Consider the following 23,269-nt stretch of genomic DNA (forward strand, 5'->3'; position numbering starts at 1 on the left):
CATTTTTCCCTTTCCACACATCCTGTAGTTTTCTTCTAGATTTTTCCAAAATTATCTATCACTATTGTAGTTAGTGGTAATTATAGTATTGTTGTAGCTGCATATGAAGATCGTGAATTTGACCGCCAAACAGTCATTTGTTCCGAAAAATTTTGTCCGCCCTGCTGCATCTTTCTCAACCATTGTTTGCAATAGAGCAATCATTTACATTGACGAGAAAATATTTCATCCTAAATTTGAGTCAAATCTTTATTAATCAGACTTATATTATTCCCTTTTTGACTTACGATTATACATCCTATTACAATGGAAGAAGGTAAGGTAGAGATAGTTTCAGCAGATGAGTTAAGTGAACTAGATTCATCGTGCAACCAACAAGAAAGTCCACGTTTCCCTCCATGGACGAGTTCACAGATCAATGCAATGATTTTGCCTCAATCTCGCAACATTTGTGATAATACACAGATGGCGACTTTAAATGACGAAATGCGGAGTGGACGTGCGACTAGACCGTCAGCGCCATTGTTAACATCAATGTCAGAACCGAATATGAGACAAATTCAGCAATGTGACACAAATCGGACAAAGGAAACTTACAAACTGGACCGACTATTAGAGTTACTTGCAGACATGAATCGAGACGTTAGTCAGAAAATTGACATATTAAACCATACTATGACCGAAAATTTTGAACAGACAACAAAACAGATGACAGAATTAAGTAACACCACTCAACAGCTCAGCCAGCGATTTGAGACATTGTCCGATCGAGTCACTAAACAGGAAGAAACTTTGGTTACATTCACACATGAAACAAAAAACAATATCACCCGATATGAGAATCAGTTAACTCAAATAGTTAATGTGCAGCAGGAAGTGAACACTCGTGTGGAAGAGTTGGCTCAGGCCCACACTTCAGCTAGCTCCACCCAAGAAAAGCTGACTGAAGAAGTGGGAAATATTACCCAACAGCTCACAAAGGTAGTTCTTGAACAAACCCACCTCAAAGAAAATATAGAAAAATTAGAAAAACGAGCGGATCTCGCGTCACTAAACAACGACACCAACATGGCCGAAAGAATTGTACACGAATGTAAATTGTGTGATGACTATCTGGACAAAAAACTTGAAACAATTACACAGGATATACTTTCAAAAGCAAAGACACATGTTAAAGACGAGACAAAACACATAGAAGACAAAGTGACAAAATTACGAGACAATGTTGCGCCGTGTTTGGTGATTGGTGTAAACGCATCGTCAGGGAACGACAAAACAGCTAAAACCATGGCTAATGACACAGACAGAACACCTATTGTAGAATCACATATTTCCAATCAAAATTACAATGTGCCGCTTTCTTTTCCACCAAACAAGCAATATTACGATACGACACCTAGAGTAGCAAGTGACACAAACTACGTCAATACAGTTATGCCAACCGGCATGGTCGATGACACGTTTGTAAGACATGGGCATTTCCAGACATTTTCCAGTGAGGAGAAGCACAAAGTCCACCCTATTGTGTTTATTAGATCATTTGACGGTGTTTTTCCACGTAGTTGGTCAGAAGTCGATAAAATCAGATACGTCACCAATCTCATGAGAGGACGAGCAGCTAAGTGGGGTGCCGCTATGAAACGGCGGTGCCTTACGTTTGAACAGTTCGAACAAGCCTTCTTGGACGAATTCTGGTCCGAGAATGAGCAACAGAGTCTAAGGAGAGAAGTGTGCAACCTTGAGACCTATGACACTAAAAAAGAGACATTAAGACAATACTTTGAGAGGTACCTAGACAAGACACTGTACTGGTCCAAATCAGCCGACTTGCCAGCGATAATTGACACTTTAAAGAGCCACTTACCCTTTCCATACCGAGACAAATGGTTCAAATGGCTCTGAGCACTATGGGACTCAACTTCTGAGGTCATTAGTCCCCTAGAACTTAGAACTAGTTAAACCTAACTAACCGAAGGACATCACACACATCCATGCCCGAGACAGGACTCGAACTTGCGACCGTAGCGGCCTCGCGGTTCCAGACTGCAGCGCCTATAGCCGCACGGCCACTTCGGCCGGCATACTGAGACAGATTAATAGGAGTATCGGAGAATGACATTAAGAATTTTTTAAACTTCTTAGATCAAATGGACGTAGTTTACAGAGGCGATTCATGCCATTCAAATTTTACTCATATTACTAACCAAAATCAGCACCCACCCCAAAGGAACCGTAGTGACGGTGGTTGGTGGAACCATCCGTCTGCGCAGCGACACAATACGATGCCTGCGCGCGAAACATATTCAAATGGAAACATGTATGACAGTAGGAACAACCACAGAAATTCGTGGAATAATAATAACAACAATAATTATCACCCATATCAAAATGGTAACTACTAGCAAAATGAAAATTACAGACAGTACAACAACAACAACAATAGGAGACGAGAGAATAACCGGTACAACCCGGGCTACTTTGACAGGAACATGACATATAACAGACATAATTACCACCAAAACAACAACAATCCCAACAATCACCGACAGAATATGTGGAACACACAAAATTCACTCATGACAAATCATAACCCTCCACGGAATCCACTGCCGTTCCCCAGTACAGTTATGTACTCCCCGACACGAAGTAGCAATAACAATTGCGGCGCGCCATCAGCTGACATGTGGGCGCCAACCGGCCGGAATGTAAACATAGTGGAGCTGGTCAATGAACCCGGCCAAACACAGCAGACGACGGAAAACAGTCGACGACCGAGCTAAGCGCTCGTGCTTCGGTCGTGAGGTGTTGTAAGAGCGCAACGGCTGAGACGGTTTGTTTCCTCAGGTATGATGACAAAATGACAGCAGAACAGGAATTAACCGAAGAGATAAACATTAAATCAGACAGTTGTGTTAAAGAATTCATACAAGCTACGGCATGGGTCAAGTTTAACGATTATGATGTACAAATTTTATTTGATACTGGTGCTGCTGCAAGTGTGATGTCAACCGCATTCTATAATGAATTGAAACAAATTATAAACATACCTACATTACCTGTACAGAATTGCCACGTGGTTAGTGCCACAGGTACTAAATCTAAGAACATATGCATGCAAACCCTTGTTAACTTCACATTTTCCAATACACAGTTCAAGTGTAATTTTCCGATTGTAGACAAGCTTATCGTACACTGCATCCTAGGGATGGATTTTTTGAATGAACACAAAGCAATCATAGATTTAAGTAATGCCATATGTCAATTATCCGTAGGAGAACAACTAATTAATGTTGAACTTAACAAGACGATTGAACCACGACAAAAACATTACAAAGTAAGTCAATTTCAATTGGTATATCCTACCATAGTTAGTGTATGTAGTTTAACACCTGAAGATTCAGACTATCAGGAGACTGAGCAGGATTTATTGTATCAGAAATGTGTCGAATCTGACTATTTAACGAAACAACAGCAAGAAGAATTGTACAAATTATTATGTGATTATGCACAAGTTTTCAGTGAGAGGCCTGGTGTAATCAGAGGTTATAGCTACAAAATGGATGTTAAGCCACATAAGACTTATTGTAGGACACATAATATTCCATGGGCGAAGAAATCTGCAGTTTTACGTGAAATCGAGCGTATGTTGACCTGGGATGTCATAGAAAAATCACATTCCCCTTATTGCAGTCCTATCCTGGCGGTAGGCAAGCAAGATGGCAATGTCAGATTGGTGCTAGACGCACGTGAAATCAACAAAATTATTATACCAGTTAACACAAGACCCGTCAACTTGGATGAACAGATGCTAAAATTTTATAATGTACAATACCTAACTAATATTGACCTCCGCTTATCGTACTCGCAGGTGTCCCTTCACAATGACAGTCGTAAATACACTGCTTTCCTTTGTGAAGGGCGCAGTTATCAGTTTTGTGTGTTGCCTTTTGGTTTGGGCGTAAGCGCGGGCGTGTTCATCGAGGCGCTTGAAGCCATTCTCGGCCCGTGTTTGTTGTCACGCGTCACGGCGTACGTCGATGACATTGTCGTGGCAACAAATACGTGGGAGGAACATATTGATCTGTTACAGCAAATTTTATTTAAATTTCCACAAGCTGGAGTCACAGTAAATCTTTCGAAGTCCAAAGTAGGAAGGCGTGAAATAAAGTTTTTAGGCCATATTGTCTGGCCGGAAGGCATTCGTCCCGATTCTAAGAAGATTGATGCTATTCGTAATTTCCCTCCTCCACAAAACCGCAAACAGTTGAAAGCATTCTTAGGTTTATCTTCTTTCTTTCGGAAGTTTGTTTCAAAACAGCTTCTGAACAGCTTTCACCTGCTAACTTTACTGAAAAAGAACGCAATTTGGAGATGGACAGAGTTTTGCCAAGCTGATTTTCAGGCTATTAAAGATGCATTGGTGAACGCACCCCTCCTCTGCCACCCTGACATGACGTCAGATTTTTGCCTAGCCAGGGATTCGTCATCATACGGCCTTGGAGCTTTTCTATTTCAAATTAAATCCGAATCAAGACAATCTGTCATCAAACCGATAAGTTTTGCGAGCCGCACGTTCACTGAGTGCGAGAGGTCTGCATCTTTCTCAACCATTGTTAGTGGTAATTATAGTATTGTTGTAGCTGCATATGAAGATCGTGAATTTGACCGCCAAACAGTCATTTGTTCCGAAAAATTTTGTCCGCCCTGCTGCATCTTTTTCAACCATTGTTTGCAATAGAGCAATCATTTACATTGACGAGAAAATATTTCATCCTAAATTTGAGTCAAATCTTTATTAATCAGACTTATATTATTCCCTTTTTGACTTACGGTTATACATCCTATTACAATGGAAGAAGGTAAGGTAGAGATAGTTTCAGCAGATGAGTTAAGTGAACTAGATTCATCGTGCAACCAACAAGAAAGTCCACGTTTCCCTCCATGGACGAGTTCACAGATCAATGCAATGATTTTGCCTCAATCTCGCAACATTTGTGATAATACACAGATGGCGACTTTAAATGACGAAATGCGGAGTGGACGCGAGACTAGACCGTCAGCGCCATTGTTAACATCAATGTCAGAACCGAATATGAGACAAATTCAGCAATGTGACACAAATCGGACAAAGGAAACTTACAAACTGGACCGACTATTAGAGTTACTTGCAGACATGAATCGAGACGTTAGTCAGAAAATTGACATATTAAACCATACTATGACCGAAAATTTTGAACGGACAACAAAACAGATGACAGAATTAAGTAACACCACTCAACAGCTCAGCCAGCGATTTGAGACATTGTCCGATCGAGTCACTAAACAGGAAGAAACTTTGGTTACATTCACACATGAAACAAAAAACAATATCACCCGATATGAGAATCAGTTAACTCAAATAGTTAATGTGCAGCAGGAAGTGAACACTCGTGTGGAAGAGTTGGCTCAGGCCCACACTTCAGCTAGCTCCACCCAAGAAAAGCTGACTGAAGAAGTGGGAAATATTACCCAACAGCTCACAAAGGTAGTTCTTGAACAAACCCACCTCAAAGAAAATATAGAAAAATTAGAAAAACGAGCGGATCTCGCGTCACTAAACAACGACACCAACATGGCCGAAAGAATTGTACACGAATGTAAATTGTGTGACGACTATCTGGACAAAAAACTTGAAACAATTACACAGGATATACTTTCAAAAGCAAAGACACATGTTAAAGACGAGACAAAACACATAGAAGACAAAGTGACAAAATTACGAGACAATGTTGCGCCATGTTTGGTGATTGGTGTATCGTCAGGGAACGACAAAACAGCTAAAACCATGGCTAATGACACAGACAGAACACCTATTGTGGAATCACATATTTCCAATCAAAATTACAATGTGCCGCTTTCTTTTCCACCAAACAAGCAATATTACGATACGACACCTAGAGTAGCAAGTGACACAAACTACGTCAATACAGTTATGCCAACCGGCATGGTCGATGACACGTTTGTAAGACATGGGCATTTCCAGACATTTTCCAGTGAGGAGAAGCACAAAGTCCACCCTATTGTGTTTATTAGATCATTTGACGGTGTTTTTCCACGTAGTTGGTCAGAAGTCGATAAAATCAGATACGTCACCAATCTCATGAGAGGACGAGCAGCTAAGTGGGGTGCCGCTATGAAACGGCGGTGCCTTACGTTTGAACAGTTCGAACAAGCCTTCTTGGACGAATTCTGGTCCGAGAATGAGCAACAGAGTCTAAGGAGAGAAGTGTGCAACCTTGAGACCTATGACACTAAAAAAGAGACATTAAGACAATACTTTGAGAGGTACCTAGACAAGACACTGTACTGGTCCAAACCAGCCAACTTGCCAGCGATAATTGACACTTTAAAGAGCCACTTACCCTTTCCATACCGAGACAAATGGTTCAAATGGCTCTGAGCACTATGGGACTCAACTTCTGAGGTCATTAGTCCCCTAAAACTCAGAACTAGTTAAACCTAACTAACCGAAGGACATCGCACACATCCATGCCCAAGGCAGGACTCGAACCTGCGACCGTAGCGGCCTCGCGGTTCCAGACTGCAGCGCCTATAGCCGCACGGCCACTTCGGCCGGCATACTGAGACAGATTAATAGGAGTACCGGAGAATGACATTAAGAATTTTTTAAACTTCTTAGATCAAATGGACGTAGTTTACAGAGACGATTCATGCCATTCAAATTTTACTCATATTACTAACCAAAATCAGCACCCACCCCAAAGGAACCGTAGTGACGGTGGTTGGTGGAACCATCCGTCCGCGCAGCGACACAATACGATGCCTGCGCGCGAAACATATTCAAATGGAAACATGTATGACAGTAGGAACAACCACAGAAATTCGTGGAATAATAATAACAACAATAATTATCACCCATATCAAAATGGTAACTACTAGCAAAATGAAAATTACAGACAGTACAACAACAACAACAATAGGAGACGAGAGAATAACCGGTACAACCCGGGCTACTTTGACAGGAACATGACATATAACAGACATAATTACCACCAAAACAACAACAATCCCAACAATCACCGACAGAATATGTGGAACACACAAAATTCACTCATGACAAATCATAACCCTCCACGGAATCCACTGCCGTTCCCCAGTACAGTTATGTACTCCCCGACACGAAGTAGCAATAACAATTGCGGCGCGCCATCAGCTGACATGTGGGCGCCAACCGGCCGGAATGTAAACATAGTGGAGCTGGTCAATGAACCCGGCCAAACACAGCAGACGACGGAAAACAGTCGACGACCGAGCTAAGCGCTCGTGCTTCGGTCGTGAGGTGTTGTAAGAGCGCAACGGCTGAGACGGTTTGTTTCCTCAGGTATGATGACAAAATGACAGCAGAACAGGAATTAACCGAAGAGATAAACATTAAATCAGACAGTTGTGTTAAAGAATTCATACAAGCTACGGCATGGGTCAAGTTTAACGATTATGATGTACAAATTTTATTTGATACTGGTGCTGCTGCAAGTGTGATGTCAACCGCATTCTATAATGAATTGAAACAAATTATAAACATACCTACATTACCTGTACAGAATTGCCACGTGGTTAGTGCCACAGGTACTAAATCTAAGAACATATGCATGCAAACCCTTGTTAACTTCACATTTTCCAATACACAGTTCAAGTGTAATTTTCCGATTGTAGACAAGCTTATCGTACACTGCATCCTAGGGATGGATTTTTTGAATGAACACAAAGCAATCATAGATTTAAGTAATGCCATATGTCAATTATCCGTAGGAGAACAACTAATTAATGTTGAACTTAACAAGACGATTGAACCACGACAAAAACATTACAAAGTAAGTCAATTTCAATTGGTATATCCTACCATAGTTAGTGTATGTAGTTTAACACCTGAAGATTCAGACTATCAGGAGACTGAGCAGGATTTATTGTATCAGAAATGTGTCGAATCTGACTATTTAACGAAACAACAGCAAGAAGAATTGTACAAATTATTATGTGATTATGCACAAGTTTTCAGTGAGAGGCCTGGTGTAATCAGAGGTTATAGCTACAAAATGTATGTTAAGCCACATAAGACTTATTGTAGGACACATAATATTCCATGGGCGAAGAAATCTGCAGTTTTACGTGAAATGGAGCGTATGTTGACCTGGGATGTCATAGAAAAATCACATTCCCCTTATTGCAGTCCTATCCTGGCGGTAGGCAAGCAAGATGGCAATGTCAGATTGGTGCTAGACGCACGTGAAATCAACAAAATTATTATACCAGTTAACACAAGACTCGTCAACTTGGATGAACAGATGCTAAAATTTTATAATGTACAATACCTAACTAATATTGACCTCCGCTTATCGTACTCCCAGGTGTCCCTTCACAATGACAGTCGTAAATACACTGCTTTCCTTTGTGAAGGGCGCAGTTATCAGTTTTGTGTGTTGCCTTCTGGTTTGCGCGTAAGCGCGGGCGTGTTCATCGAGGCGCTTGAAGCCGTTCTCGGCCCGTGTTTGTTGTCACGCGTCACGGCGTACGTCGATGACATTGTCGTGGCAACAAATACGTGGGAGGAACATATTGATCTGTTACAGCAAATTTTATTTAAATTTCCACAAGCTGGAGTCACAGTAAATCTTTCGAAGTCCAAAGTAGGAAGGCGTGAAATAAAGTTTTTAGGCCATATTGTCTGGCCGGAAGGCATTCGTCCCGATTCTAAGAAGATTGATGCTATTCGTAATTTCCCTCCTCCACAAAACCGCAAACAGTTGAAAGCATTCTTAGGTTTATCTTCTTTCTTTCGGAAGTTTGTTTCAAAACAGCTTCTGAACAGCTTTCACCTGCTAACTTTACTGAAAAAGAACGCAATTTGGAGATGGACAGAGTTTTGCCAAGCTGATTTTCAGGCTATTAAAGATGCATTGGTGAACGCACCCCTCCTCTGCCACCCTGACATGACGTCAGATTTTTGCCTAGCCAGGGATTCGTCATCATACGGCCTTGGAGCTTTTCTATTTCAAATTCAATCCGAATCAAGACAATCTGTCATCAAACCGATAAGTTTTGCGAGCCGCACGTTCACTGAGTGCGAGAGGTCATACTCGGTGGCGGAACGGGAGGCTCTTGCCATTATTTGGGCATTCCGTAAGTTTCGCTACTTCTTTGGGGTAAACATACTCGCATATACACGGACCACCAAGCCCTTTCTTTCTTGCTATCATGCAAATTGCTTCATTCACGGCTCACCCGGTGGTGCCTTTCACTCCAAGGATACAGCTTCAAAATTATTTACATTAAAGGTAAATCAAACGTAGTAGCCGATGCCCTGTCCCGTTTGCCCCAAGGCATACAGGATTTTTCGGAACTTTCCTAGCAAACATCAGACTTTAACATCTTACTTATGTATGATGGTACATGCGCCCCATACTACCGCAATATGTGCAAGAACTTTGCTTCACTTCAGGACACCGACCCCAGGTGGTCAAATATCAAAAAGAAATTACGTACAGATCCTTCTTCACATTTACAAAAATATTACACAATACACAAAAATGTACTTTTTCATAGGCGTACCCCAGACTCGCACCATTGGTGTGTTTGTCTACCCGACGCGCATGTTGACGATTTTATTCTGTTCACACACAAAACTTGGGGACACTACAGAGTCACCAAATGCACTGATAAAATAGTACAGTACTGTTATTTTCCCAATCTGCGTCGGAGAGTGTTGCAAATTGTTCGTAAATGTATCATCTGCCAAAAAGCAAAATTTTCCAACCGATCATCTTTGAATGAATTACATCCTATTGTACCAACCCGACCTTTGGAGTTAGTATCGTTGGATATCGCCGGACCTTATCCCAGAGCTTGTGGAGGTGCGAAATACATCGTTGCTGTATTTGATGTCTTCTCAAAATACTTAAAATTGTATGCTATCCGCACTGTCAACGCATCTGCTATTACTAGACGTTTGACTAATAGTTACTTTACAAGATATGGCAAACCCCACAGCATTATCACGGATAACGCACCCTATTTTACGGGAAGAAAATGGAAATCTTTTGTTGCCACACATAACATCAAACATATTCTTACATCAGCATTTCACCCAGAAGAGAACCCCGAAGAAAGGATTTTTAGAGAGTTTGGTCAATTCATGACAATACATTAACCTCGCAAACACACGAAGTGGGTCGGATTTTTAGCACTCTTTGAGCAGATAGTAAACAATTTGCCTCATGCCTCAACAGGATACCCACCACAGGAATTATTATTAAACAAACCTGAACAGAACAAGTGGGCTATGCCCATTCCAAAGCTGACCGCACCCACAACACATACACCTTTGGAAGAGAAAGTAAGACAGGCATACACTATGTTGTGTAATAAAGCCAAGATCAGGAAAGAGAAGTATGACAAACATGTTACAAATACACAAACCTATCAGGTTGATGACCTTGTTCTTTTGCATTCACATCCCAAGTCTACAAAGTTAAAACAACTGAACAGAAAATGGAAGCTATTATATTCAGGTCCTTTCAGAATAGCAAGCATACCTCACCCAGGTCGTTACTCCCTAGAATACCCGTTATCTCACAAGCCGAGGGGGCTGCATCCCCACAGACATTTGAAACCCTTTGTGCACTAAAACAACATAATATAATGACAACTAATTTGAACATGAGCAAGTTGCTGTGAAAACGAGATCATAAATATTTGTATTGAATACACGAACATTAAGTTATACAGCCTAAGAACACAAACATTCATTTATGGAAATTATATACTGAAGTTACACTTGTATACATAATTATGAAGAGAATGTAAACCCAGGTGAGTACACTTACTGAATGAGAAAAGATAGTCATATAGGAATGAGATCTACACAGGTTACATTTGTTGTTAATTGTAAATTATAAGGTGAATCAACAATTAGTTAGTTATTTAAAGACACTCTAATGACAGGAGATAATAGCTACTGAGATCAGTAATGACATAGGTATGTAGTAGAATGAATGAGGATGTAAGAATGAATGATCAGTATGAATGTGTTAATATTTAAGTTAATATAAGAAGGTAAGTTACTGTGAAGTAGTTGATGGAGACAAGAGATTATTTGAGGAAAATATTATTGGAGTTTTATGAGAATGGAAGTGCCAAATGGCCCCACGTATGTGATATATTAATGTTTGATGAGGAATATGTTCAATGTATAAGGATATATATATTATGATGGATATGTGAGTAAGGAATGAGTGAGAATGTTTTGGTAGTATTGTGCTACATAGAGAAGTGAGTAAACAGTCTACATCTTTAAGATCACATAAGAATTTCAGTTTGAAAGAAAACATTTGTGATGAGTCAGAACACGTGAGTACAAGTCGTTAAAGGTGAATCTATTTACAGTGCCCTCGAAAATGAACGAATGCAAGAAAAGCAGAGTGAACATAATGATGATTACAGCTGTTGAAAGAAGTGTAATAAGAATGTAACTCGTAAACACATAAGCTTTAATTTATTTCAGAAGTGTAACTTAGTAACCTTTCGTTAAGTTTTGTTAAGCCATTGTACGGAAGAAAACATTTATAGTTCGTGTTCAGACAGGAGAATGATATTTTAAGGAACTTAAGTTGGAAGAAATATAGTTTTTACACAGCCCTCATGTGAATACATTTGTATAATTTTTTTTTTTACGAAAGTGAAATTTAGTGCCATGTTAGCCTTTATTATACTTACACTTACATATGACAGAAAACCCTGAGGAAGCAAAAGATAGGAGAGTTATTAAGGCTGTCTTTGCGACTCATACAACACCTCCACTTAAGCGAACAGATGACAAAATTACATCTATGTTGAAGACAACATTTGACTTTTCAGGCTATGCAAGAAGTGACCACCCGTGCAGCCGACGTCGAGCAACAGACACCGAGAAAGAGACATTTTACTGTCAATTATAAGACTACGTTCTTTATTTATGTTTTATAGAAAGAAATGATATATATATATATATATAAATGATATATATATATATATATATATATATATATATATATATATATACAACATACGTAATGTTTAACCTTCATTAAAGTAGAAGAATGTTCATGGTTGAACTCTTGAGAGGAAATTTGATATGTCATTATATAATACACATTATGAGAGAGACAATCTCTGAGATACATTTTCCATTTGTATAGACAGTATCCACAAAAAGTGGAGATATTGAGGAAGTACTGAGCAGATATGCGATTCACTCATGCAAGGATTTGTTAAGGTATAATACACTAAGTCATATGAACAATCACAACACAAACAGAGAATCTGTCATGATGTTACACTACACAGACTTGATGTAAGGACACTTATATTTTCCCATGATTTGGTAAATTGTAAGCACCTCCTTTCACACACCTCTTGAAGGTGATGCAAACGTTATAATGTATTATGTTCTCTTTTTTTATGTATTAGCTGTAGGATTTGGTAGTTTTTAGGTAGTGAATAGTTTCTTCCAGTCTATCTTTCTTTCTTTCTCCATTATCCTACCACCTCCTGCAGCTGGGTATTGTTTGTTTATGGAATGTAAGAATATATTGTATGACAGTAAACTTTCAGGTATGAATAAAAAGACATGAAGAAAACTGAGTATGGCATTACAAGCCTGGTCAACCACTAGCCAAGATATGGAATCAAAAGAAAGAGATAAATAATAAATGAAGGAAAGCCCGTTCTTTAAATGTTAAGTCTGATATCCCTTGGCACGCCCAAACCTGAATAAAAAAAAAATTAATACCCCAGTAAAAGAAAGCCAATGGGACTTAGTATAATTTTTTAGTGTAAATATTTCACATGCAGATTCTTGTAAATTTATATGTATTTGTATATGTATTAAAACTTTGCATATTGTCAACATATTTTGAAATGTGACCACGAAATGTAAGCTTTCAGAATTAACGATGTAAACATGCTTGGACAAAGTGAACTTTGTTAAAATGTAAATATGGCAAAAAAGTGTTGCAAACTGTGTTAAACTGTGAACGTTATAAACGACGAATTTTGTGTGAAACTTATGGTGCATAAACCAAATAACTGTTTGTAAATCGATATAAACTGCAATTTACTTCGACGATAATGAGGATTTTCACACTCCAATTGAACGTTTGTTGGCGAGTGTAAACAACGTGATCATACACCTACCTTTGCGAACATCGACGCAGTTGTTCCTGGCCGGCCTTCAGATGCTTTGGAGACAATAAACTCAGCACCTGTCGTAGGCGATGTGGAGGCTAAAAACTACATCGACCATATATGCCCCGGGAACAATAGTCACGAAAACGCACAAGGAGTGTTGTGTCGTAACAGAAGACATGGACGTTGCTTCAGATCACGCACACGCTCAATCTTGATGGAATAACAACTTGTAATGAACACTATGTGAAAGTGAATACTGTGCAAGATTGTCATAACACAGCGATTTTGAAACTGCCGCACGCGAAATTCAGTGATGCTATTGCATGTGCGCAAAGACTACGTGCTGCCAGAGATGCAATGGGAAACCAACGCTGGGAGCGCACAACGTCAACTGCGCTGGCGAGCAGCTTGTCCAAACAAACTGCTTGTAAATATATATTAATTGTGTAAAAAGGATCAAAACTGTAATAATTGTATTTAGTATATAGCTTTAGAAAGTAAGTGTTGGGAAAGATTATCCCCTATGGATGCACGTGGCCTTTCCAATGAAAATATGCATATATTGACTTTTAGGTTTGCTAGCCTGCCACGCTAAATGTTTTAGCGTGACAGTCGAGGGGGCGATGTAGCGGGACTTTGAATTTCGCCGCGCTACACTCGTTCCCTCAGATAAAAAATATCCCGTCGCAGCGGTATGAGCGTTCGACGGCAGAGAAACTTCTAAAATTGTAACTCTTTTTTTGTTTTCTATTCGTTTCTTAATTGTCTCTTGATAGCCGAAGCTGAAGGCAGACGTGATCTGATAAAGACGTAAAAAAACCTATTAGCTAGACTTGATCTGATTTTAATGTGTAGACATATTGTGGAAGTTGTTACGAAATTCGGAGGATGGAAGTAGCAAAGTAAATTAAATTGCCTACAGTATCAAGATGATTGTAATTGGCATAAATTAGTGATTCCTGGACGATTGCAAGATTTCGGAGCAGACTTTTCACGCAGAAATGAAAGAGATTTTTGAAGACCTGGACGCCGCACGAAAGAAGACAAGTTTACCTGGTAAAGGATGAACTCTTAACTACGTCATTTCCCCCTGTCAGTTACATTTCGTTATTTTCTGTTCTTTTTCAATACTTTTTGTAGTGGAAATTGGTTTAACTTTTGCTCAAAAACGCCACAAGGACCACCCCAACAATAGCTTTTCTGTAATACGAAGTCCGATTTGCTTTTCATTCTTTCCCTTTTTTTCACGGTCATTTACGATTTTAAAACCCCCTTTTCATTCACGATTTCTTCCACATTTTCAACCTCTCTTCTTCTCTCTTATTTTTCTTCTCTTTTTTATTAACCACTACATATGTCTGACAGTTGGCTAACATCCGAAAGTGGTCATGTGTCTGCCCTCACTGGCTACGTTTCAGACACAATATCGGGTTCATCATATTTCGGTTGTTTTAATGTTATAACTTTCGTATTATGACCGTATGCATTTTAAGACAAAGGTGCAATGAAGGTTTTCTCTCTATGTGTGATTAGTTATAGTTTATTAGGGAAATAACGCATTGTCTGTAGTAGTTTACTATGCCTTCTACCAACAATTTAAAAACATTCTTGCAGTAAATTGTAGTTGTGATGATGTAGTTAAAGATTAGATACATACTGTTGCAATGCAAAAGGCAACAGATTCGAAACTGTGTACACACAAATCCTTTTCTTTTCCTCCCCTCATTTGTGACAAGTTCTGAGAATTTCTTATTCATGTAACGTAAGTATATTCTGCAATATTCGATGTTATTTACATATAAAAATGTGATCTCTCAGTAGTGACTTCCTTCCATTTTGTTGCTTTAGTGTGACTGAAAAACGAAAGATGAAATTGCTGTTAGTGAAACAACCAGCAATGATATATTCCTTTTCGAATATTAGACTTCTTTACTGAATACACCAGGATTCCTAAGAGTGCGGTTAGGCAGGAGCCTAAGAGCACAATTTAAATTGTTGTTAGTACAACAAACAGCAATGATATAAGCACTCTTGCCTGTCCCAAATATTTGGCTTTTATTCTACATCTACATCTATATGGATAATCTGCAAATCACATTTAAGTGCCTGACAGAGGGTTCATCGAACCACGTTCACAATTCTCTATTATTCCAATCTCTTACAGCACGTGGAAAGAATGAACACCTATATCTTTCCATAAGAGCTCTGATTTCCCTTATTTTATCGTGGTGATCGTTGCTCCCTATGTAGGTCGGTGTCAACAAAATATTTTCGTATTCGGAGGAGAAAGTTGGTGATTGGAATTTCGTGAGAAGATTCCGTCGCAACGAAAAACGCCTTTCTTTTAACGATTTCCAGTCCAAATCCTGTATCATTTCTGTGACACTCTCTCCCATATTTCGCGATAATACAAAACGTGCTGCCATTCTTTGAACTTTTTCGATGTACTCTGTCAGTCCTATCTGGTAAGGATCCCACACCACGCAGCAGTATTCTAGAAGAGGACGGACAAGCGTTGTGTAGGCAGTCTCCTTAGTAGGTCTGTTACATTTTCTAAGTGTGCTGCCAATAAAACGCAGTCTTTGGTTAGCCTTCCCCACAACATTTTCTATGTGTTCCTTCCAATTTAAGTTGTTTGTAATTGTAATACCTAGGTATTTTGTTGAATTTACGGCTTTCAGATTAGACTGATTTATCGTGTAACCGATGTTTAACGAGTTCCTTTTAGCACACATGTGGATGACCTCACACTTCTCGTTATTCAGGGTCAACTGGCACTTTTCGCACCATTCAGGTATTTTTTCTAAATCGTTTTGCAGTTTGTTTTGATCTTCTGATGACTTTATTAGTCGATGAACGACAGCGTCATCTGCAAACAACGGAAGACAGCTGCTCAGATTGTCTCCCAAATCGTTTATATAGATGAGAAACAGCAAAGGGTCTATAACACTACCTTGGGGAACGCCAGAAATCACTTCTGTTTTACTCAATGGCTTTCCATCAGTTACTACAAACTGCGAACTCTCTGACAGGAAATCACAAATCCAGTCACATAACTGAGATGATATTCTATAAGCACACAATTTCAATACGAGCCGCTTGTGTGGTACAGTGTCAAAAACCTTCTGGAAATCCTGAAATACTGAGTCTATCTGAAACCCCTTGTCAATAGCACTCAACACTTCATGTGAATAAAGAGTTAATTGTGTTTCTCAGGAGTGATCTTTTCTAAACCCGTGTTGACTTTGTGTCAATAGAAGTTTTCTTCGAGGTAATTCATAGCGTTCGATCACAATATATTTCTAAAATCCTGCTACATATCGACGTTAACGATATGGGCCTGTAATTTAGTGAATTACTCATACTACCTTTCTTGAATATTGGTGTGACGTGTGCCACTTTCCAGTCTTTGGGTACGGATCTTCCGTCGAGCGAACGGTTGTACATGATTGTTAAGTATGGAGCTAATGCATCAGCATACTTCGAAAGGAACCTAATTGGTATACAGTCTGGACCAGAAGACTTGCTTTTATTAAGTGATTTAAGTTGCTCCACAACTACGATGATATTTACTTCTATGTTACTCATGTTGGCAGCTGTTCTTGATTCGAATTGTGGAATATTTACTTCGTCTTCTTTTGTGAAGCCATTTCGGAAGACTGTGTTTAGTAACTCTGCTTTGGCAGCACTGTCTTCGATAGTATCTCCATTGCTATCGCGCAGAGAAGGCATTGATTGTTTCTTGCCGCTAACATACTTCACATACGACTAGAATCTCCTTGGTTTATCTGCCAGTTTTCGGGACAACCTTTCGTTGTGGAAACTGTTATAGGCATCTCGTACTGAAGTCCGCGCTAAATTTCGAACTTCTGTAAAAGATCGCCAACCTTGGGGATTTTGCGTCTGTTTAAATTTGGAATGCTTGTTTCGTTGTTTCTGCAACAGTGTTCTAACCTGTTTTGTGTACCAAGGAGGATCAGCTCCGTCGTTTGTTAATTTATTTAGTATAAATCTCTCAATTGCTGCCGATAATATTTCTTTGAATTTAAGCCACATCTGGTCTACACTTATATTATTAATTTGGAATGAGTGGAGATCGTTTCTCAGGAAGGTGCCATGTGAATTTTTATACGCTTTTTTGAATAGGTATATTTTTCGGGGACTTGGGGGTTGTTGTTGTTGTTGTGGTCTTCAGTCCTGAGACTAGTTTGATGCAGCTCTCCATGCTACTCTATCCTGTGCAAGCTTCTTCATCTCCCAGTACCTACTGCAACCTACATCCTTCTCAATCTGCTTATTGTATTGATCTCTTGGTCTTCCTCTACGATTTTTACCCTCCACGCTGCCCTCCAATGTTAAATTTGTGATCCCTTGATGTCTCAAAACATGTCCTACCAACCGATCCCTTCTTCTAGTCAAGTTGTGCCACAAACTTCTCTTCTCCCCAATCCTATTCAATACCTCCTCATTAGTTACGTGATCTACCCACCTTATCTTCAGCATACTTCTGTAGCACCACATTTCGAAATCTTCTATTCTCTTCTTGTCCAAACTGGTTATCGTCCACGTTTCACTTCCATACATGGCTACACTCCATACAAATACTTTCAGAAACGACTTCCTGACTCTTAAATCTATACTCGATGTTAACAAATTTCTCTTCTTCAGAAACGATTTCCTTGCCATTGCCAGTCTACATTTTATATCCTCTCTACTTCGACCATCATCAGTTATTCTACTCCCTAAATAGCAAAACTCCTTTACTACTTTAAGTGTCTCATTTCCTAATCTAATCCCCTCAGCATTACCCGATTTAATTTGACTGCATTCCATTATTCTCGTTTTGCTTTTGTTGATGTTCATCTTATATCCTCCTTTCAAGACACTGTCCATTCCGTTCAACTGTTCTTCCAAGTCCTTTGCTGTCTCTGACAGAATTACAATGTCACCAGCGAACCTCAAAGTTTTTACTTCTTCTCCATGAATTTTAATACCTACTCCGAATTTTTCTTTTGTTTCCTTTACTGCTTGCTCAATATACAGATTGAATAACATCGGGGAGAGGCTACAACCCTGTCTCACTCCTTTCCCAACCACTGCTTCTCTTTCATGCCCCTCGACTCTTATAACTGCCATCTGGTTTCTGTACAAATTGTAAATAGCCTTTCGCTCCCTGTATTTTACCCCTGCCACCTTCAGAATCTGAAAGAGAGTATTCCAGTTAACGTTGTCAAAAGCTTTCTCTAAGTCTACAAATGCTAGAAACGTGGGTTTGCCTTTTCTTAATCTTTCTTCTAAGATAAGTCATAAGGTTAGTATTGCCTCACGTGTTCCAACATTTCTACGGAATCCAAACTGATCTTCCCCGAGGTCCGCTTCTACTAGTTTTTCCATTCGTCTGTAAAGAATTCGCGTTAGTATTTTGCAGCTGTGACTTATTAAACTGATAGTTCCGTAATTTTCATATCTGTCAACACCTGCTTTTTTTGGGATTGGAATTATTATATTCTTCTTGAAGTCTGTGGGTATTTCGCCTGTCTCATACATCTTGCTCACCAGATGGTAGAGTTTTGTCAGGACTGGCTCTCCAAAGGCTATCAGTAGTTCTAATGGAATGTTGTCTACTCCCGGGGCCTTGTTTCGACTCAGGTCTTTCAGTGCTCTGTCAAACTCTTCACGCAGTATCTTATCTCCCATTTCATCTTCATCTACATCCTCTTCCATTTCCATAATATTGTCCTCAAGTACATCGCCCTTGTATAAACCCTCTATATACTCCTTCCACCTTTCTGCCTTCCCTTCTTTGCTTAGAACTGGGTTGCCATCTGAGCTCTTGATATTCACACAAGTGGTTCTCTTCTCTCCAAAGGTCTCTTTAATTTTCCTGTAGGCAGTATCTATCTTACCCCTAGTGAGACAAGCCTCTAAATCCTTACATTTGTCCTCTAGCCATGCCTGCTTAGCCATTTTGCACTTCCTGTCGATTTCATTTTTGAGACATTTGTATTTCTTTTTGCCTGCTTCATTTACTGCATTTTTATATTTTCTCCTTTCATCAATTAAATTCAATATTTCTTCTGTTACCCAAGGATTTCTATTAGCTCCGGTCTTTTTACCTACTTGATCCTCTGCTGCCTTCACTACTTCATCCCTCAGAGCTAACCATTCTTCTTCTACTGTATTTCTTTCCCCCATTCCTGTCAATTATTCCCTTATGCTCTCCCTGAAACTCTCTACAACCTCTGGTTCTTTCAGTTTATCCAGGTCCCATCTCCTTAAATTCCCATCTTTTTGCAGTTTCTTCAGTTTCAAACTGCAGTTCATAACCAATATATTGTGGTCAGAATCCACATCTGCCCCTGGAAATGTCTTACAATTTAAAACCTGGTTCCTAAATCTCTGTCTTACCATTATATAATCTATCTGATACCTTTTAGTATCTCCAGGATTCTTCCAGGTATACAACCTTCTTTTATGATTCTTGAACCAAGTTTTAACTGTGATTAAGTTATGCTCTGTGCAAAATTCTACAAGGCGGTTTCCTCTTTCATTTCTTCCCCCCAATCCATATTCACCTACTATGTTTCCTTCTCTCCCTTTTCCTACTGACGAATTCCAGACACCCATGACTATTAAATTTTCGTCTCCCTTCAATACCTGAATAATTTCTTTTATCTCGTCATACATTTCATCAATTTCTTCATCATCTGCAGAGCTAGTTGGCATATAAACTTGTACTACTGTAGTAGGCAAGGGCTTTGTGTCTATCTTGGCCACAATAATGCGTTCACTATGCTGTCTGTAGTAGCTAACCCGCACTCCTATTTTTTTATTCATTATTAAACCTACTCCTGCATTACCCCTATTTGATTTTGTATTTATAACCCTGTAATCACCTGACCAAAAGTCTTTTTCCTCCTGCCACCGAACTCACTAATTCCCACTATATCTAACTTTAACCTATCCATTTCCCTTTTTAAATTTTCTAACCTACCTGCCCGATTAAGGGATCTGACATTCCACGCTCTGATCCGTAGAATGCCAGTTTTCTTTCTCCTGATAACGACGTCCTCTTGAGTAGTCCCCGCCCGGAGATCTGAATGGGGGACTATTTTACCTCCGGAATATTTTACCCAAGAGGACGCCATCATCATTTAATCATACAGTAAAGCTGCATGTCCTCGTGAAAAATTACGGCTGTAGTTTCCCCTTGCTTTCAGCCGTTCGCAGTACCAGCACAGCAAGGCCGTTTTGGTTAATGTTACAAGGCCAGATCAGTCAATCATCCAGACTGTTGCCCCTGCAACTACTGAAAAGGCTGCTGCCCCTCTTCAGGAACCACATGTTTATCTGGCCTCTCAACAGATACCCCTCCATTGTGGTTGCACCTACGGTACGGCCATCTGTATCGCTGAGGCACGCAAGCCTCCCCACCAACGGCAAGGTCCATGGTTCATGGGGGTTACAATATTCAATCTCGCTACGACAACCTTGTGTTCATTATGCCTGAATCGGTTTTGATGCTCGTAATTAACTCAGGATTATTTGTTGCTAAGAGATCAAGTGTGTTTTCACAACTGTTTACTATTCGCGTGGGGTCATGAACTAACTGTCTAAAAAATGGCTCTGAGCACTATGGGACTTAACATCTGTGGTCATCAGTCCCCTAGAACTTAGAACTACTTAAACCTAACTAACCTAAGGACAGCACACACATCCATGCCCGAGGCAGGATTCGAACCTGCGACCGTGGGGGTCACACAGTTCCAGAGTGAAGAGCGTAGAACTGCACTGCCACAACGGCCGGCCATGAACAAACTGCTCGAAATAATTCTCAGAGAATGCGTCTAGCACAATTTCGGATGATATTTTATGCCTACCTCCGGAATTAAACATGTATTTCCGTCAACATATCGAGGGTAAATTAAAGTCACCACCAAATATTATCGTATGAGTCGGGTAAGTGTTTGAAATCAAACTCAAGTTTTCTTTGAACCTTTCAGCAACTGTATCATCTGAATTGGGAGGTCGGTAAAAGGATCCAATTATTATATTGTTCTGGTTGCCAACAACGACCTCTGCCCATACTAACTCACAGTAAGTATCTACTTCAATTTCGCATATGTCGCAATTTGCGATGGTGTAGTTAGGCAGAACCTAAGAGCACTACTTTATACATTTAGCTGCAATGAATGCTTAACACTACTTTCGTAAATTTGTCAGCTAAGACGAGCAACAGACGTAATTGCTTTCCGATTTTACCCAAATTCCAAACGTACTTCTGATTTTTAGTCACACATTCTCCTTGTAGTAGCATAAACTTGACTTAATTCCTTTGGCCCCTAGGGGGGCTTAGGGCATCCAGAACTCGCCATCCGTCTCTGTCTTTGGCCATTTGCCTCAATTCTGCCCAGGTCTTGCCAACTCTTTTTGCTTCCCCTTCCACTGTTCTCTTCCAGGTGCCCCTTGGTCTTCCTCTCTTCCTTGTTCCCTGGGGATTCCCTTCCAATGCCTTTTTCTCGATGGCTCCATCTGGTTTTCGCAAGGTGTGCCCAACCAACCCCACTTTCTCTCTCGTATCTGGTCTTCTATAGGTATCTGGTTTGTTATTCGCCAGAGCCCCTCATTACATATTTTTTCTGGTCACCAGATATTCGTGATGCGTCGAAGACATCTATTTATGAAGCTTTGTAACTAGGATGTTATCTTTTTATCCATTTTCCAGCTTTCACTGGCGTACTGGAGGACAGCCTTCACATTTGTGTTAAAAATGCGGATTTTTGTTTTATATGTGATATTTCTATTTTTCCATATTGGATACAAATACAGCGTTTGCCTTTTTAATGCGGTTTTTCACGTCATCTCTGGCTCCACCATCTTCCGTCACTATACTACCCAGATACAGGAATGAGTTGACAGTCTCCACCCGCTGCTCACCTATTAACAGTGGCACCTCCATGTTCCCTGAATTTACTTTCATTTCCTTTGTTTTGCCTGTATTTTCTGGAGGCCAGCAGTTGCTGCTTCTTCTTTCAGCAAGTTTAATTTAACTTGCTTGTCAGTCAGCCTTTGAGCTAATAAAACTATGTCGTCTGCAAAATCCAAATCCTCCAGACGTTCATGGATCCCCCACTGGATTCCTCGTCTCCTACCCGCTGTGACTCTTCCCATAACAGAGTCTAGAACAAGTAGAAAAAGTGTTGGTGACAAAACGCAACCCTGCCGAACTCCAGTTGTTACTTTTATGGGCTCTGTCATATTTCCCTTGTGGAGTACACAACATTTGTAGACATCATATAGACCTTTTATGATGTTTAAGATCTTCTGTGGTATACCGTACTTCCGCAACACCTGCCAGTCCAACTAAAACATTCATATTTCTTTACGTACTTCATGAATATGTAATAAAAAATGGGGCTCTTATTTTTAAAGAACGCAGTTGATATCCGTTTGACCTGAGGCGCTTTTTATCATGTTGAAAAATATCGAGGTATGATATTATAAAGTCTTGTATTGTAGAGATAATTTCTGAGATTTTATGGACGTGTGTTTATGACTCAAGAGCTAGATCAATTGCAAGTGTGTTTGAGTAAACTGCCAGTCTTTGTACACATATTTGACCTACGTTAATATGCAGATAACATTTATACATGACAGTATGATTAATTTCCTCCAGTTTATGCGGATTTTCTAATCCTTGTGTGTATCTAAGTACTTCTGTGTGAGACAATTTCCTACACAGTGTCATTATAGTGTAATTAATTAGAACAAATTCGACAATGTGAAAAAGTGCAATAGAAAACCTACAAAAATATTGTTGGCTGTCATTTCTTTTATTACTCCAAAATTCGAGCATTGCGCTTGTATTTTTTAAGTTTCCTTTAATTTATGTCTATGGTCACAAACTTTTAGTTAACAGATTACCGGTTTCGGTCTTTAATGACCATCATCAGATCTGCAGCAAAAATAGAAAAAACATAAATACACTCGCAATCTGTATGCAACTTAAGATCAATACATAGCCCATAATGAAAACAAAAGAAAAATT

At 39.6% G+C, this 23,269-nt stretch overlaps 2 protein-coding genes across 2 annotated transcripts; both read left to right on the forward strand.

Annotated features, from left to right (window-relative positions):
• Nucleotides 1–306: 306 nt before the first annotated feature.
• LOC126455336 (probable ATP-dependent RNA helicase ddx20) lies at nucleotides 307–2,780 on the forward strand. Its single transcript, XM_050091166.1, has 2 exons — nucleotides 307–1,460; nucleotides 2,420–2,780. Exons 1-2 carry the CDS (start codon nucleotides 307–309, stop codon nucleotides 2,778–2,780), a joined length of 1,515 nt encoding a protein of 504 aa, XP_049947123.1.
• A 2,069-nt stretch (nucleotides 2,781–4,849) lies between these two features.
• On the forward strand, nucleotides 4,850–7,317 carry LOC126455353 (GATA zinc finger domain-containing protein 4-like). The gene is made up of 2 exons (XM_050091167.1): nucleotides 4,850–5,997; nucleotides 6,957–7,317. Exons 1-2 carry the CDS (start codon nucleotides 4,850–4,852, stop codon nucleotides 7,315–7,317), a joined length of 1,509 nt encoding a protein of 502 aa, XP_049947124.1.
• The last annotated feature ends 15,952 nt before the right edge of the window (nucleotides 7,318–23,269 follow it).

This window comes from Schistocerca serialis, chromosome 1 (assembly GCF_023864345.2).
Source record: "Schistocerca serialis cubense isolate TAMUIC-IGC-003099 chromosome 1, iqSchSeri2.2, whole genome shotgun sequence".
Classification (NCBI taxonomy): domain Eukaryota; kingdom Metazoa; phylum Arthropoda; class Insecta; order Orthoptera; family Acrididae; genus Schistocerca; species Schistocerca serialis.

Excerpts from the sequence above, each read along its gene's own strand:
- LOC126455336 (XM_050091166.1), top strand. The coding sequence starts at position 307 with ATGGAAGAAGGTAAGGTAGAGATAGTTTCAGCAGATGAGTTAAGTGAA. Across the intron at positions 1,461-2,419 it reads ACCGGCATGGTCGATGACAC|ACAGTACAACAACAACAACA; the intron begins GTTTGTAAGACA and ends TGAAAATTACAG.
- LOC126455353 (XM_050091167.1), top strand. The coding sequence starts at position 4,850 with ATGGAAGAAGGTAAGGTAGAGATAGTTTCAGCAGATGAGTTAAGTGAA. Across the intron at positions 5,998-6,956 it reads ACCGGCATGGTCGATGACAC|ACAGTACAACAACAACAACA; the intron begins GTTTGTAAGACA and ends TGAAAATTACAG.